Source organism: Momordica charantia (genome assembly GCF_013281855.1).
Source record: "Momordica charantia cultivar OHB3-1 chromosome 10 unlocalized genomic scaffold, Mcharantia_2.0 BLBB01000010.1, whole genome shotgun sequence".
Lineage (NCBI taxonomy): Eukaryota > Viridiplantae > Streptophyta > Magnoliopsida > Cucurbitales > Cucurbitaceae > Momordica > Momordica charantia.
Window position 1 is genome coordinate 10,681,133 of NW_028275158.1, and position 12,930 is coordinate 10,694,062.

General features: G+C 32.3%; 1 protein-coding gene across 1 annotated transcript; it reads left to right on the top strand.

Moving 5' to 3' along the window:
- Nucleotides 1-4,977: 4,977 nt before the first annotated feature.
- LOC111019044 (putative beta-1,3-galactosyltransferase 3) lies at nt 4,978-9,903 on the top strand. The gene is made up of 11 exons (XM_088118848.1): nt 4,978-5,633; nt 6,518-6,617; nt 7,043-7,107; nt 7,192-7,403; nt 7,494-7,557; nt 8,150-8,222; nt 8,306-8,426; nt 8,747-8,834; nt 8,926-9,051; nt 9,145-9,254; nt 9,471-9,903. Exons 1-11 carry the CDS (start codon nt 5,500-5,502, stop codon nt 9,617-9,619), a joined length of 1,242 nt encoding a protein of 413 aa, XP_087974974.1. The 5' UTR covers nt 4,978-5,499; the 3' UTR covers nt 9,620-9,903.
- The last annotated feature ends 3,027 nt before the right edge of the window (nt 9,904-12,930 follow it).

Genomic DNA, 12,930 nt, shown 5'->3' on the forward strand with positions numbered 1-12,930 from the left:
ACTTAAAAAACACTATTTGTTTTACTTTAATTTAGAACTACAAGATTCTACGTAAAGGTTGGAATAAGTAAAAAGTTGTTATTTAATTTAGGAAAAGCTTAATAATTTTTACTATAATTAATAGTAGAATTTCAAAAGTTTTAAAATTCCAAAATATTTGTAATTTTTTCATTCTCTATGCAAATAGGTATTTTTTTCACTGACACTCAACTACATCTTTCCTTTATTTTTAGTCCTCTCTCATTGTGTTGCTTTCGAAGTCAAAACTCAAGACATAATCATACGTTCAAGTTAGCACGAAACTTATATATCAAAGTTATATCTTGGTTCGTTAAGTTTGTACTATTCTAATCTTAATTTGATGAAGTTAAAAATGATGTTTGTCTAACAAGGTAAATATATCTTTTGGACGTGTGTATTGATTTAGTTTTTTAAGTTTGTTATATTATTATGCCCTCCGTGCAAGTCCGTGCGCCATTTTGTTGGCTTCTCTCCGATATAATGGATTGACACTACAAATTTCTCCTTCATCCACAAGTCAAGATTTCAATGAGGTCCAGATTTTTAGCATTCAACAGCCTCTACATCTCCAACGAGTCTGTTTCGAGGTGAGTTTGTAAATGTTTTAGACCCTTAAGAATTGGTGGCAAGGAAACCCCTATGGCAGTTCCTTATCTTTTCAGGTATGAGTTGGTGGGGGCACCCATTTCTCTAGCTTGTGCAAATGGTTTGATTGTGTCGAATGTAGGGGCGGATCTACGTGGGACGGGGCACCTGCCCCATGACTTGAATTAAATTATATATAGTATAAATGTTTAGCATAAAAAATATATATTTTTGTGAAAAATATATACTTTTATTTAAAATAAAAATTAAGTTTTTTTTTTTTACAAATTATGTCTAATTAAGTTTGTCGCAACGTCATCGCGACGCGGATCAGGGTTTGGAGTCGCCACCAATCATCTACGAGGTGTGATTGGTCACCTAAAAATAAAAACAAGGTCTGCGAAAACAGATCATTGGTTCGGGAGTCGACTGAGCATAGGGATGGTGTTAGCATCCTACGACACCCGTTTGAAAACGGTACCACATTTTGTCAAAAATTATCCTATTATGTTATTTGGTCCAAAAAAAAATACTTTTTTATTTTAAATGTCTTATATTATATTAATTCACATTTTATTATAAGATATGAATTAATAGATATAAGTGGCACGAAATCACGGCACACATAAAAGACTTGAACTTTTAATATGGTTGTTAATACCCAAAGCTCTTGCCAGTGTGCAAAGACCTTAGTATGCAATTTAAAATCGTTTTTTATAATATAAACTTTTTATTTTTTAATTTTGTTTAAAAAAAAATAAACGAAAAAATTTATTTAAAAAGAAAAAAAAACTTTTATTTAATAAAAACAATGATAAAAATGAGGCATTTCAAAGACTTGAACTTGTGTCATGTATGTCAATACCCTGGTGCATTGCCAATGTGATATTGGCTTAGGATACATATTATGCTCTTTTTTAAAATACAAACCTTTGTATTTTTTAATTTTATTTAAAAAAAAAGGGAAAACAAAAGTATAAACGAAAATTTAAATAAAAAGAAAACTCTTTATTTTGTATTCCTATAAAACTGTTTTATACAAAAAAATAAAAATGAAAATAAAAAATCTTATTTAAACAAACTTATTTAAAATATCTTATTCAAAATTTTCAATCTTAAATAACAAATCTTCCAAAAACAAACTTTACATACGTATGATTTTAGATTTATTAACTTTAAAACAAAATTTATTTAAAAAAAAAGAATCAATATTCTTTTATTTAAAAATAAAGGGAGAAACCGATTAAAAAAAAATGCAAGAGGAAATGGAAAGAGACAGAGAGGACGTGAATTGAGACTGCCATTAGACCATCACGGAGAATCTCTATTTCTCTGTTAAATGGGGCGAAAACTCAATAATTCGTCCCACTATAAAACTTGTCTATTCTATTGCCAAAATCAGGGATTCATGCTCTCCCCCATCCGCGTTTATCATCCACTTGGGACAAGAGAAAAGAAAGGGAAAAAAAAAAAACTTTCATAGTTGACTGATGTAATCAAAATAGGGTGAGATGATTGAACTTACCATGTATGAATTGGAATTTGAGAAGATTTCGACAATGAGAGTGAAGTAAAGTCAGATTTGACGCCCAGGCAAATTCTCAAACTTGTATGATGCGCAAGGAAATTTGAATTTTCAAAGCCAATTTCTATGAGATTTGTGCTGCCCCTGCTCTCCCGTTGTGTTCTTTTGTGTGTCAGTTCCCTTTCCCCTCCTTAAATAAGCAAAAATGTAACGGTAACCATGGGGAGGGTCAAAATTGAAGAGAGAAAAAAAAGAGGAAGATAACGGAGAAAAGGCCACGTTATAGTAGTTTTGACGAGTCAGTTTTATTAAAAAAAACTTTTTTTTAAATTTAAACAAATCTTTTTATTTACTTAAAATCAAATCTTATTTATTTATTTATTTTAATAATAAATCAAATTCATTTAAAACAAAATCTATTTTTAAATTTAATTAAAACCTTGCCTTAAAAATAATAAGGTAAAATATGTTATTTTTAATGAAAACAAATAAAATTTTATAATATAAAATATTAATATTAATGTTAATAATAAATAAATAAAATAATAAAATTTGAGCCGGATCAAATACGGTGTCAACAAAGTTTATATTGTATTCCATATTTGTTTTAATAAATTCAAATTCATAAGCCTAAACTTAGATGAATATCCTAATTTTTTTAAAATTAATTTGGATTAAACATAAAATTTATCATTAAATAATTACACCAAAACTTACAAATTTAAGAAAAAAAAAAAACTCCATTGTCGTTTTTGTCCAAGTCTAATCATGTGTATGAAATAATATATATGTTTTCCAACTCATTTGACACATAAAGAATATTTTTTCAACAAAATTTCAAATGAAAATCTATCGAGTGGTAAAATTAGTAAAACTTTTTAAAGTTCAAGGTGAAGATTACAACACTCATCTATAAGATGCAAATTAATACACATTGTCAAGTTTAGATTTAAAATTAATATTTTTTCATTACGTCTACTTGCATTTGTGCCCCCGAAGTAGAATCTTGATCAGTTGAATGAGGATTGTCTGCTGAGATGCTGAATGTGTCAATCTGTTGTGTGTTAGCCTCTTTTGTTGGGGTTGCAAGATCATATGCAAACAAATTCTCACATTGGCTAGGGAATGAGGTGATGTATATAAGGGAGGACAATTATCTCCATTGGTATGAGGTCTTTTTGGTGTAACCAAAAGCAAAGTCGTGAGAGTTATGCCAAACATGGACAATATCATACCATTGTGGAGATACTCGAGATACTTGAGGTACCGTTGTCCTTGACAAGTGGTATCAAAACCATGGAAACCTAGTTGTGTGGTAGGAATCCTCAGGGGCCGAACAAGAGTAATTAGTACGTCTAATAGTCATTACAAAACTTGTGGATGAATCTAAAAATAGAACAAAAAGTGTTCAAGGTAGCGAGCAATGACATGATCTGTGCTCGAATGATGAGCGACGAGCAAGACATGTCCTATCAAGTCGGGGTAGATCGATAAGAAGCTTATCATAGTCGGGTAGACTGATAGAAAGAGTGGTATATCTTTGTTCGAGGTGAAGAGATTGAAAGTGCGATAGAACAACACCTGATGTTCCAATAAAATGGTCCGTGTAGCGAGTGCCCTATCTGGACGTGCTGGATAGAAGCAGACTCCTGTTCCCATTCGGGAGTTGACGAGTTGCATGACTATTTGAGACAAAATACAAGTGACACTTTGTTCGAGAGAATGATTGTTGGAGTTGTAAGGTATACAAACAAAGTCCCACATTGGTTAGGGAAGAGGGTGATCCATAGTATATAAAACAGGACAATTATCTTTATTGGTACAAAGCATTCTGGGTGAAACCAAAAGCAAAACGAGAGTTATGTGCATTCACAATTTTCCAGCAGCATATTTTTATTTTTGAAACAACTTTAGCCTTCCAAAAACCATTCCATCTTCGCCTTCGGGTCTTAGTACTTCATCATTGCATATATTATTGTTTTTTTTAATTTAAAATGCTCGTGCATGTTTTAATGTTAATGATTAACTCAAATGTCTATGTTTCAAAATTTGTAAGAAATTTAGCATGTTTGTTAAAAAAAAAAAACTCATTTTTGTTAGTAACAATAATTCAAATATATTATCTTAATTATTTTTTCTTTAAAAATTATATAATGTTTGAGTAATTACGAGATAAAAATATTTAGCTCAAAATAAAATATTCAATATTTTTTATGAGTTCATTAGAATATTTTTTATGAGTTCATTAGAATATCTTACGGACCACCGTAAAATTTACAATTTCCAATATAATAATTTTTCTTTTTAACATATTTTTAACCTTATAAAATAACTCTGATTTTCTAATAACAAAATAAGACGTATTTTGATATAAAAAATGAATAATTTTAATTAATTTAATTATTAATAAAATTATAAACAGTCAAAAAAATAAATTATAAATTGTATCTTTTTACCTACATAAACGTGGATGACATACGGTAACAAACAAACTAGTAATACTAAAACACCAGATTAATTAAAATAACACTATCCAACACAATTAAAAACATCAATAACCATGGAAGGAAACTCTTTAAATTATAAGTACACGCACACTTCAACTCAACTAATTGATGATATTAATTGCAACCTATTCAACATTTACACAGATTAAATTGAAATTGGGAAGGTTTAAATTTGCTCAACCTTCAAACAGTAAAACATTAAAAAAAATAATAATAATGTTGTTGCGTGCACGTGCTCCATGTGCAAGAACCGTCTTTAATTGTCGGCATTAGCCAGATTTAAAGAACACCGCGCGACAAAAGGAAGAAAAAAAGATGAATAAATAGACCCAACTGAGCAAAATCCCACTCCTCTGTCCTGCAATTACACCCATTTCTCTCCCAAAATCTCTCCCAAACAACGCAATTTTTTCCTAAGCCAATTCTTCAGCTCACTCGAGAGACACAGAGATTTCCATTCTTTAATGATACGTTTTTAGGCATTTCCTAAGAACATCCAACAACCCCAAAAGAAAAATGGGTAAAAAATGGCAAATGGGGCAATACGGTGTAGGGTCTTCTCAAATCTCAATCAGTCGCTTTTGAGCTAGCTCTCCACCGACGCTCCAACCACTTCGCCTACTGTTCAATGGACTCAAGATCCACCTCAAAACCCAATTCTCTTCCCAAATTGCAGTTCTAGAATCTAGAATCACCACCCTCTGGCCTCTTTCCCCTTTTCTCTCTCTCCCTCTTTAGGTTTTATGAGATTTGACTTTGGGAATCCGGCAATTTCTCGACCGGATTTGGTTGCTTGCGATCTCACTTGAAAAGGGGCTGTTGGGTTGACTAATGGTGGCTTGATTTTTGCGAAAGAAGATCATGTCGTGGAAGAGCAGAGGAGGAGGAGGAGGAGGAAAAGGATTTGAGCCAAGTGTGAAGAGCTCTGTTTCTTGGAAATGGACTTTTCTGTTTTGTATTGGATGCTTTTGTGCTGGAATGCTCTTCTCTGATAGGTCTCGTTTCTCACAATTCATTCATTCCTCTTCTTGTTCAATTGATTGTGTTTTTTTTTTTTTTTTTCTGGGTCGGTTTGTAGTTGGTTTCTGATGTGGGGTGGGGTTTTTGTTTCTTTTTCTGAGCAATATTGAATGGAAAAAGAGGGGTTTGCTGCTCTAATCTGAAAAGTAATTGGATGGCAATGATTGCTTCTTTAATTGGATCTTCTGGGTTTTGTTTTTTCCTTTCTTCTTTCTCTGCAATTATTGTGTTGAAATCATTACTGGAAGTCACTCCCACTGTTTTCATGTTGTGAACCTTGCTTTTTGCAATGACCATGGATGGTTTTTCCCATTTTTTTTCTTCTGTTTTTTCTTTTTACTTTTACTTAAAAAGGCACCGATTTCATACCAACAATTATATGTTTTGGGGTAAAAATAGTGCTTGGTGCGGTTATTGCGCGACCTCTCATGGATTGGTCTTCGGTTCCTTCCACCATCCTACCCAATGAACTATTAGGATTCATTTTCAATAGAATATATACCTCTTGTCATACTTGATTAATCTCTCTTTGTTTTTCAAAACAAATAGTTTCATTTTTCTAATTTTCTAATTGTTCCAAACTTTTTGAATTCACCCGATCAGATAGTACCTCATTTTCGTTGGTGAAGCTTTTGTCGAATGTGGTTTATGTGCGTAATTCCCACCGATGGCAGATAGAATCTTTTGTTGTGTTTGTAGACTACAGATAGGGTATGATTAGTGGTAGAGTAGCTTATTCACACCATCTACTAAGATTCAGTCCTTTCTCGATTTATAAAATATAAAGAAATTATGTTATATAATGTAGATTTCTGAAGGAAAATATTGTGGGAACTAACTAGATTTGTTGGGGAAACAGAATGTGGGATGTGCCTGAAGTTGAAAATATGCCAGGAGGATCAACAGGCTCTGAAGAAGAAAAGTTAAAACTGGTTTCAGAGGGTTGTAACACATCAACTGTGAGTTATCTTCAGTCTTCACCTGAATTGCATCAATGTTTCCCTCTCTTCTGTGTGTTATACTTCTATGTATGCACAAATGTTTCTGTAAATGAGTTGTTTAGGTGCGGTTTGATAACGATTTCGGTTTTAAGTTTTTGTTTTTGAAAATCAAACTTATAATCTCTACTCTTGTTTTGTTTAGTTTTCACATTTTTAGAACACTTCTAATATCTTACCTAAATTTCAAAAACAAAGAAAGGCTTATGCAAACTATTCTTGTTTTAGTTGTTAAATTTTGACTATGATTTTGAAAGTAGATTAGAAGACAAAAGAAGGAGCTTAGTAAGTGAGCATAATTTGAAAAAGAGAGAATGAAAACGAAGACGTTATCGAATGGCCCCTTACTTTACTGCTGTTTAATATGTTAATGCCTCTTCCTTCAGAAGGACGGAAACAATGAGTCCAAAGACATTCTGGGAGAAGTTTCCAAGACACATAATGCTATACAGTAAGCTAATATTGTGGCTCGTTTTGTGGTTTTTGGTTTTCGTTGGCAATCAGCTAATTTCTTACTGGTGCAAAATGAATGTAGGACTTTGGATAAAACAATTTCAAGTTTGGAGATGGAATTAGCTGCTGCAAGGGCTGCGCAGGATTCTATTCTAAACGGTTCTCCATTGATGGAAAATGTTAAGCTTTCCGAATCAGGTCATAAAAAGAAATATCTAATGGTCGTTGGTATTAATACTGCATTTAGTAGTCGGAAACGCCGGGACTCAGTTCGTGCCACTTGGATGCCTCAAGGTTTGGCTATCTATCACCTGCATATTATTATCTTTTCTTTGGATTAGCTGTATCTTTGTTCTAAAATTTCCACTTTGCCTTAACGATTAGGTGACAAAAGAAAGAAGCTCGAGGAAGAAAAAGGCATTGTCGTCCGCTTTGTAATTGGTCACAGGTGCTTATACTATATAAAGTTTGAAGTTATCTAGAGTGAGATATGTTGAGAAAAAGAAAAAATTTTCACTTCTACTACGACTAGAATAAGTAGAAAATAACTGAGAAATTAGAAGCAATAAAAATAATGAAAGAACATATGAGAAAGAAATTCCATTGTAAAACATAATTCTTTTACCGACCCTAATTTCAAAAGATACTCTCAAAGATTTATACAACTCACAACTATCTCTCCACTCTTTGAACAAGAGAATACAAGAAGGAAATTTAACTAGATTTAGTATACGAAAGCGTAAAGTGTTTCCAATTGGGACGAGTAAAAAGCAAAGTGAAGCCTAAGCTCCTTTCATAGCACTTTGAACCCATCACTTAATATTAACTTTCAGATGTCGGATTTTTGCTCTTCTAATATTTTGGCAAAAACCAACCAAATATTCTACATCTTGGCGACTTGATCTCATTTGAGAAATAGAATGGTAGTTTGGCTAATTTCTTAAAGATGAGAAAATTTTAACCAAATTTGTTACAATTTCAGAAAACAAGATTACGAAACATTTATCATTTATTTGTATACTCTGTATATTACTTGCTAGTACTACAGCGGGTGGTATTCTCGATAGAGCTATCGAAGCTGAGGACAAAAGGCATGGTGATTTTTTGAGGCTGGTACTGGATTTTCTATATCATATTGCCTTTACTTTACTTGTTCATGTTCAAGGAACGAAATGTGACATTTTTTGTTGGGGCAGGATCATGTTGAAGGTTACCTCGAGTTGTCAGCCAAGACAAAAGCTTACTTTGCCACTGCTGTCGCATTATGGGATGCTGATTTTTACGTCAAAGTCGATGATGATGTGCATGTCAACATAGGTAAAAATGCAGATTTATATATTGAAGCAGAGTGTCTTCATTTCCCTTTTCTTTTCGATTCGCTCCCCTTAAACAGACCAAAAAGAAAAAACCAACAAAAACTACGAGGTTGTTTGCATTTATTTTTTTAAGATTGAAGATTTGATTAATTTAGTGTCTCTCTTCGTGAAATTGTAATAAAACTGAAGCTCTGTTTTGATGTCAGAAAGAAAATAAGTTTTTATATTGCCATCTTCATAAGAATTATGTCATATACCCAAGATGAAGTGTAATTTTCTATTCATCTACGTTGTATCTCAATTTATCACATTTATCTGCAGCAACGCTTGGATCAACATTAGCTAGACATCGGTCAAAGTCCCGAGTTTACATTGGATGTATGAAATCCGGTCCTGTTCTTGCCCAAAAGTAAGTCCACTGTTAAATTCCTTAGTTTTAATAACTGAATTGCCATTAGGCAATCAATTGAATGCTCATCCTGCGTTTTTCTCATCATCAGAGGAGTCAGATACCATGAACCCGAGTACTGGAAATTCGGGGAAGAAGGAAACAAGTACTTCCGCCACGCCACGGGACAGCTTTATGCCATTTCCAAGGATTTGGCAACTTACATATCAATTAACCAGTATATTTTCTTGTTTTACGAAGAAAGATTCTATGTTTCTTCTTGATATTATGAATTATATAAAATAGCTGGTTCTTGAAATAAATCTTATAGGCATATGCTTCACAAGTATGCGAACGAGGACGTTTCATTGGGTTCTTGGTTTATCGGATTGGACGTGGAGCATATCGATGACAGGAGATTATGTTGTGGCACCCCACCTGGTATAATTCATAACCTTCTGCTATTTAATTTTTGGTTCTGTTTCACCCTCTAGGAACGGAGAGTGGGTCTCAGTTATTTCCAAGAGCGAGCGCTTAGTTCGTTTACTTGTTGTATGCTTCCCTTACGTCTGGCTCAACAAAATTCCGATGCGATATTCTCAATTCCAAGACCCTGTTTTATGAAAGTATGGTGATGGCAATTGTTTTAAAACACAGATTGTGAGTGGAAGGCTCAGGCAGGCAACATATGCATCGCTTCGTTCGACTGGAGTTGCAGCGGAATATGCAAGTCGGTGGAGCGGATGAAGGAGGTTCATCGCCGTTGCGGAGAAGGGGAGAATGCATTGATGAGTGCAGTTTTCTGATAAGCAATAGTTTTCTTTTTTTTTTTTTTTTTTTTTTTTTTTTTTTTCCTTTAAGCTTAGAAGGAAACCAGAGAAGAAAAAGTTTCATGGGTTTGTCAAGAGAAATTTAAGCAAAATTAAGTTGCAAGTTGAGAGAGGAGAAAGAATTTAGTATGAGAGAGTAAATAGATAGTAACTGTAAAATACCATTCTTTCAGCTCATGGGGGGAGGCAATTCTTATGCCTTCTTCATGGCTAATCAATCTCCATAAGAAGTGCAAGTGGTGGCTAGTGTTTTCACATGACTTCATTTCTTATTTTGGGTTCAAACCATTTTATTGTGCATCCAAGTAATTTTTATACTTTTTTGGGGTTTATTTTAGAACCATAGCACATGACCATTTTCGTGTCGGCCATCCATCAAAATTTGATAGATTTTTAGTTTTTTGAAAAATAGAATAAATGTCTCACGTTCGTATTTGTCAAAAATTTAATAGTGGTAAGCAAAAGAAAATAATTTAATAATGGTAAGCAAAAGATGAGTATTGACTCATATACGGAAGTATTTTTCTTAATTTTAGGCTTATTTCGGTCTCTCACTTGGGGAAAACAAAAACTTTCTCACTCCCAGTTGGATAGAACATGGACTCGTGTCTTTTATTTTAATTTTTAACTCTGTGAAAAAAAATATTTTAGTCTTTTTATCACTAATTAAAAAAAAAAAAGAGATTGCATAGGAAAATTATTTTATCTATTTAAAAAAATGTCAACTACTTTTTAAAATTGTAAATATGCAAAATCATAAGATTTATTATTTTCGAATTCCAATTTTACCCTATCTCTCAGCGAGTGCCATTAGTCTCACCACACCCTCACATCACTCTCTCTTCTCTCGTTCCTTATAAATCAATCAAATCATTTTCTCTCCTTAAATCAACATTCAATTTGAAAGATCCATTTCAATTTCCTCTGATCTCCCAAATTCCTGTGTATCAAGATTTTGCCCATTCAATGTATATGATCGAGCTCGCCAACTTCCGAGATCGACGCAGAGCAGCTTCTTCCACTTCCAGACGGTTCTTCCCCAACCTCAGAGACAAACAAACAACCCTAGATTCCTCTTCGCAGTCTAGGGTTTTATTTTTCAGAATTTTAGGGTTTTCATATCGATCTAAATTGATTTTAGTTCTTAGTATTCTTAGGTTTTTATGTTCATCAATTTAATCTTGTTTTAGTGTTTCTATTACATTCTTTCTTGGGTTTTGGTTAGTTTGGAGAAGACAAGTGTGAGAAGAAGAAAGAGAAAGGAAAAAAAAAGTCATTCCCAACTGTATGGTTTCTTCTTCAAGCTAAAAGGAAAAGAGAGAAATAGCAAGAGGGAAGATGGTGAGGGGTGTACTGTACTAGATGATACAGAAAAAAATAGAGAATGGAAGAATGAAAAAGAAAGATTAGAGGCGTACAGAGGAGAGGGGGAAAAGAGAGTAGGAAGGAAAAAAGAAATGGGAAGATGAAGATGTGAGAGAATTAAAAAAAAATAATCAAATTATCTGGGAAATCAGCTCGCGCTCGTATATCAAGTAAATCAGTAGTATATTAGTAGTATATTAGAATATATGAAGTATACATCATATATAGATAAAAACTATATCAATAGTAAATCACTATAATATCAACAAATTAACAAATATATAATTAAACTCAAAATGCTTTATTTATAGAAAAAGTTCATTGTCATATCATTCAAAAAATTAATAGTATATCAGAGGTAATATATTTTAAATCATAGATATATCAGTGATATAATAGTGGTAAATCAATAGTAAAATCAATGATACATCATATAATCGTATTAGAAATATATATCAACACATTGATATCAGACTTATTTAAATAAACATCATTGTTACATCAGAACTATATCAGTGGTAAATGAGAGGTATATCAAGTATATATCCAACATATATCAGTGATATATTAGTGGTAAATCAATCCTACATAAGGTAAATAAGTTGTATATCAGTGGTATATCAAATATATATTATATATATGTTAGTGCTATATGAATAGTAAATCAATAAATAGTAAATTGTATAATCATATAAGAAGTTATATTAGTAGATATCATAGTTATATCAATTGTATATCAGTGAGAATGAGTGGTATATAAGAGGCGAGATTGGGCTATTGGGCGTCCGTGTTTTCTAAAAAAAATTGCTATATTTGAAAAATCCAAATGTAGATGCTATTTAAGAAGATTTCAACAACTTTTTAAAATTGCAAATATGGAAAATAACGAGAACTATTATTTTGGAATTCCAATTTGACCCTTTATTATGTAATTCCGTGCAATATCCTTGGCGTTTGGATGGTTGTTCGTGCTCTTTCTTCTTCAAAAACAATCTCGTTTGATATTCAGACTTCAATTTCTTCAGCTTCGCCGTTGTTGGTATTTTCTGTGAATTCATTGTAGGGCATCAGATTTGGAGGCCGCTTGTCCGATAAATGCAAGGTCAGTTTCAACTCATCAGATGGCGGAGGACAATTTAATTGACATTAAGTTAAGGAACAAGGAAATCTAACGCCAACGAGCTTGTAGAATTTGCTACTGCAAAAGAGCCTTCAGACCCCATCCCAACCTCAAAAAGTAGTTTCCCTTCCCTTCCATTCAATTCCATCCAGAACATTGATGATCCTAAGTATTCGAATGAGTAATGGTATTATCTTTCTTTATTCTTTTTCTAGGGTTTTAATATATTTCCTCCGAATCATATCCTTTCAAGTATTTGGTCGGTGAACGTTGATTATAACAATATAAGACAAACCCTCATTTTCACACTAAAAAGAGTCATTATCAAGTATATATCAGACAGTCAGAAGTTATATCAGTAGATCAATAAATGGTAATCTTATAATAATATAAACAAGTTATAATAGTAGATATCATAGTTATATCAAAAGTAAATCAGTTGTATATTAGATGTATTTTAAAAATATATCAAACACATATTAGGGATAAATCAATCATTAGTAAATCATATAATCATACCAGAAATTATATCAGAGTTATATCAGTAACTTTATATTTCATTCCCTTTGTTTGCACCCTTGTTTTCATCTAAAAAATAAAATAGTGGATATATTAGTATTATATCAACACACAAATATCATAGTAGATATCATTGTTATATTAGAGACATATCAAACATATATCAGTGTTATATCAATGGTAAATTTATACATAATAAATCATATAATCATATAATAAGTTATATCAATAGATATCATAGTTATATCAGTCGTACATTAGTTGTATATTAGTGAGATATCAG

Excerpts from the sequence above, each read along its gene's own strand:
- LOC111019044 (XM_088118848.1), top strand. The coding sequence starts at position 5,500 with ATGTCGTGGAAGAGCAGAGGAGGAGGAGGAGGAGGAAAAGGATTTGAG. Across the intron at positions 7,558-8,149 it reads CGCTTTGTAATTGGTCACAG|TACTACAGCGGGTGGTATTC; the intron begins GTGCTTATACTA and ends ATTACTTGCTAG. Across the intron at positions 8,223-8,305 it reads ATGGTGATTTTTTGAGGCTG|GATCATGTTGAAGGTTACCT; the intron begins GTACTGGATTTT and ends TTGTTGGGGCAG.